This window comes from Limulus polyphemus, unplaced genomic scaffold (genome assembly GCF_000517525.1).
Source record: "Limulus polyphemus unplaced genomic scaffold, Limulus_polyphemus-2.1.2 Scaffold456, whole genome shotgun sequence".
Classification (NCBI taxonomy): domain Eukaryota; kingdom Metazoa; phylum Arthropoda; class Merostomata; order Xiphosura; family Limulidae; genus Limulus; species Limulus polyphemus.
Genome location: NW_013666066.1, coordinates 148,604 through 153,427, shown reverse-complemented (window position 1 = coordinate 153,427; position 4,824 = coordinate 148,604). Strand labels below are relative to the sequence as shown.

General features: G+C 31.1%; 1 protein-coding gene across 5 annotated transcripts in view; it reads right to left on the bottom strand.

Moving 5' to 3' along the window:
* Positions 1 to 3,330, bottom strand: part of LOC106458403 (galactose-1-phosphate uridylyltransferase-like) — a 38,780-nt gene extending 35,450 nt beyond the window's left edge. For 3 of the 5 annotated variants that reach the window (XR_002610368.1, XR_002610367.1, XM_013917911.2), the window contains exons 1-2: positions 3,248 to 3,330; positions 1,827 to 1,909 (exon numbers count right to left, since the gene is read on the bottom strand). Coding sequence is in view for 1 of the 5 variants with exons in the window: in XM_013917911.2 (XP_013773365.2) it covers positions 1,827 to 1,845 (19 nt within the window). In the remaining 4 variants the exon portion in view is untranslated. Of the gene's footprint in view, positions 1 to 1,826; positions 1,912 to 3,247 lie in introns of those variants that run through there. The other 2 variants (XM_022384590.1, XM_022384589.1) reach the window with 2 other exon arrangements.
* Positions 3,331 to 4,824: the final 1,494 nt, after the last annotated feature.

Below are 4,824 nucleotides of genomic sequence, written 5' to 3'. Positions count from 1 at the left end.
GTTGAAAGAGACAATTCAGAAGACTACTGATGAAGAGTAACCTTCATTACCTTCCTGGATGAATGTTTTGGTCAGTTTGAAAGCAGATTTAATCTGTTTACCAAGCAAGCTGTGAAGGGCTTGTACCTTCTTCCAAGGCATCTTGACAAAATTTCTTCTGAAAATGAAAATGATATCCCATCATTCTACAGACCTGACAGTTTTAAGTAGGAATGCAGATGGTGGATCGGTAAATGGAACAGTCATACCAGTTAGAAACCTCAAAATCTATAGGAAACCTCTGATGGTTTTAGACAATACTCCTTCCTAAACACTCACTACATTTTCTGTGTCAGCATGTTAATGACTGTAAACACTCAAGCTGATCAAAATATTGAGAAGGAGCGCAACTGATCAGAAGCATATAGTTGCACTGAAGTTGACATGTGTTCACAAGAATATCCACATGGACTATGATAAAGTGATTGATAAATGCTACTAGTTAACCCAGTAGAAGATGTAAGAGATTAATCAATAAATGGTTAGACTCTGGTGCTCTATATCTTACACTACAACTAAAGCTGGGCAATTAACTTGATTAATTGATATAATTCATTACCTACAAGCATCAAATGTACATTACTTAGTGCTATGTAAAATGATCAATTAATTAAAATTACCATTAAATTAATTAATGTCAGAAAAATAATAAATTAATCAAAATTAGTGTTTCCGATTGTTAATGTTTTTGATTATTCCAACTAACCAGGTACTTGAAACATTGCCACTGTGATTTCTCATTATCACTACTGATTAATTAAGGTTGTTTGGCTTAACTGATTATTGTCACAGTTCACAAAAGTAAAGCACAAACTGAAATCAGCGTATCCAATTATTACGATTTTCGTTTATTCCAACTATTCAAGTGTCATGTGAGAATAATCAATTAGTTGGATGTAATTAATTAATTAACCTGATGATTAATTAGTTATCAAATTCCACTAATTGCTCAGCTCTGTCTACAACCACTCATGATCTGTATATTCCTGGACTTATTTCACTTATGATGTCAGACATACTTGTATTGCTTTTCTTATGATTGCTGATAAAAGTTTATAAAATAAAGTTGAAGAAAAGCAACTTCACAGTTGTTGCATTATAATGACATTACAGAGTAATTTTTGTTATTCATTGGTTGTTATTGTATTTGGTTTATAAAAAAGAAAATCAGTTTAATGAAATGTTAAAATATGCCACACATAGCAGTGAGGAAAACGTTTTTTGGCCTCTTCCCTAGCCAAGTCCTGGATCTGCCAGTGTTAGATTGTCAGGCCTACTTAATCAGTATTCTGGGTATTACATTATCAGGGCTCAAAGTCACATGGACCATACATATCACTGCCTCAAACTTTGAGCTGCTAATACACTTATACAGTACTTCTCTTGATTAACTCAGGTTAAAATAGTAATTTAAGTACTGTGGGTGTTACTAAAATAAACATCATCTACCCTGATTAGGAAAAGAAATCAATCTCTGCTTCCACTACCAGTGATTTATTAACTTAGTTGTTAAGAGCTCATGTCCCATGCACAGAACCACTGTAATTACTTGGCTGATATAGTATCGAGTAGCTACACATAAATGAATAAAGAGAAAAGACATCTTTATATATATATATATATAATTGATCTTTGCAGTTCACAAATCAAGTCATTCTCTGAACATCTAATATTGCAATTACACATAAGAAAAAATCTAATTTGAATGCATCTTTAATTATGAAAGGAAGTATTTACTTTCATGGTAAAAATAATTACAAGATGTAAATTAAAATTGTTCAACATACCTCTAGGATCAAATTCCATAGGAAACTCCTTAATCAATTTATGTGTTTCCTGGTACAAAGCACAGTAGTGCTTTACAGTAAATCTGGTCAATAAAGAAAATGCTAATGAGCAGATGCCAAGTTTCAAAAACTGTAGCACATTCAAGAAAGTCAATTTGCTAAACAAACCACTTGTAGCTAAATTCCATAATCATAACCACACTAAGGATATAAATAAAATACAATAAAGCTTCAATTTACACATACATAGAGTAAATTATACACTAAACATCAATACAACATGTAAACTAGTTTGTCTTTTTGCAATGACTAGTCTGAAAGATCAAAGTGATTAGTTTGTTTTTATCAATTTGTTACAATGTTAATAATGAATTGGTGGCTCAAAGGTAAATTATCAGAAATTGGTAGTCAACATCACTGGTTCATAGCAGATGAGATTTAAGTGTAACTCAGCTCATAATATTTTGTGAAAAAACTAGAGCATTGTGTTACTTCTAAATCTTGTAAGTGTAGTTTACTCTCTTACACACAATTGTAATGAATTACAAATATCTCCTAAAAAATTAATATCCATGACAGTTTTGTAGCTGGTGTTCTGGGTAATTTGAGAAAAAAATTATGGACTACTATGAAAAACGAATAAAGAAGAAACTATGCCAAGGAATGAATATACATTTATAGGTTTATGTATCTCTCAAACATTCAGTCATACCTAAGTTTTCTTACGACACATTTTATCACTTCCAATAAGTGTTCCTAAATCATATGCCAATTATATTAATTTTTATCCAATCTAAAATCAAAACAATATTTACAGATGAATAATCTTATAACACTATTCCAAATTATAGTGGCCCAAACAGTCTGTCATAAAGTTGGAATTTTGTATATAATATATTCCAATGTAGTATATAATCTACAAACACAGAAAAAGCTGCTAAAACAAACAGTAACTTCAAAAACAAGGTAAACATCCCTGGATAAAACAAATATGTAACATATAATTTATTTCCTACTGCTTGCTGTGTCTTTTCTGAGATTAAGAATAAGCATGCACACTAGCTCAGTTTTCACGCGGTCCAACTTGCTTCTTTGCGAAGTGCTTCGTGAACTTTTATTACTAATTTCAACACGTTGTATAAAAAAATACAAAGTTTTACCATATGACACAACGAAAGCGGGGACAAAATAGATAGGATTCTGGCTAATATTAATAATAATATTGAGTAATAATGGGCGCTAATTATCGTTATTGAAAATCAATTATGCAACATATCATTATCAACATATATTATTACAAAAATAGAAAATTCATTTATATAACTGATATCTTGACAATGAAGGGGCAAATATGTTACAATATAAGTTTAGTTTTCATTAACTGGAGGATTCAAAAATATCATCTGCATACAAATACTTACCTACAACCCTATAACAGCACGGAGGGTGTAGATACACAAACCGTCTGCTACAAGTTCATGGTTTTCGAAACTGTAACTGTTCCTTCTAAAAAGCCCCTATACTATTTCCGGTCACGTTTGTTTAAGGAAAATTAAATGTGTGGGTATTACAAAGTTTCTTATAAAACTGTTATACTCTAAAGACAAATCAATTCAGACAGGATTTTTTTTTAACTTGTAAGCCCGTAATATTATTTGATAAATATTTTTCAATAAATGATTAATGACTTGATATTTAATTTTCATATTTTAACGAAGATATAGTAATCGAGATAATTCTCTACTAACAGTTATTCTCGTAGTATTGTACCAAAAATTGAACAATAAAATAATTTATATATCACCTAGCGTAAAAAAACGCTAACTAAGCATGAGCTGTTTCATTTTTAAATTACAAAATACAGTTACAACGAATATTCAGATATCCTTATTAAAATAATTCTGTGATGATGATGGAATACTTTGTTAATAATTAGGTCTATTGGTTGACAGAATTTAAGTTCTACTGTCAAATTTGAATGAAAATGTACACATTTCTACATTGAATATTTACTCCCAATTATTATAATTTTCTTTACACCTAAAACTTACATATTTTCACAACAATCACAAATTTGTAGAAACAGATGGTGGCAATATGGTGCGATGATTTGAAATAGTTTTTAAACATCCATGCATACGATATCAAGGGTGGCCAAGTGATTAGTGTGTTCGGATTGTAAATCCGTGGTTCGTGTTCCCTTTTGCAATGTATAGCACCTCTTTTGGAGGCAATGGACTGCAAGCTTTGAATTCTCGGATTGGCAGACTGAGCACGCTAACTGCCAGGCCACGCAAATTCATCGAGGGATGAAAAATCAATTTGAGATGTATCAATAAAATGATAGCCTCTGACCACTAAGAAGATCGTTAAAACTAAATAAATACATTTCTGTCTAGACTCATTAATAATAAGTTATTATGTAAATTCAGAATAATGTTACATTTTAAGGGTAATTAAAATTGAAACGAAATTTGACAATTATGCAAGTTAAAGCAGCTAAAAGATATCCAGGGCAACCGCAACGTGTTTTGCCGCCATGTTCAAACACTGACTGTGCTGCCAATCCCTGGTCTTACGACATTATAGGCGTTCTTCACACTTACACTCCCAAGAACATGCTGCCCTGTGCAAATGCAAGTGCTACATTCCGGGTTGCGCAGGTCTTGAAGATATCATAGTTATGTAGAATACATTGCATCCATTTTTAGGCTATTGAATGATAATTATGATGGAAGTGTTTGTCATAGGTCTAACTTTTTATTTCACACTTCTCACCTACTGTTGAAATAATTATGATTATATATGTTTTAAGTTACATAGAATAGAAAAGTGAGATAATAATTTAATTAATTTTAGAAAAAAGTATAGAAATACATTAAAAAAATAATTTTAAAATTGACTTTTCTTTATAGGTAACGTGTGTTCGTAACAGGGATTGTACCATGTTCACATAATAATTCCCTTTACTCTCTTTCTATAGGTAAAGATAAATTCA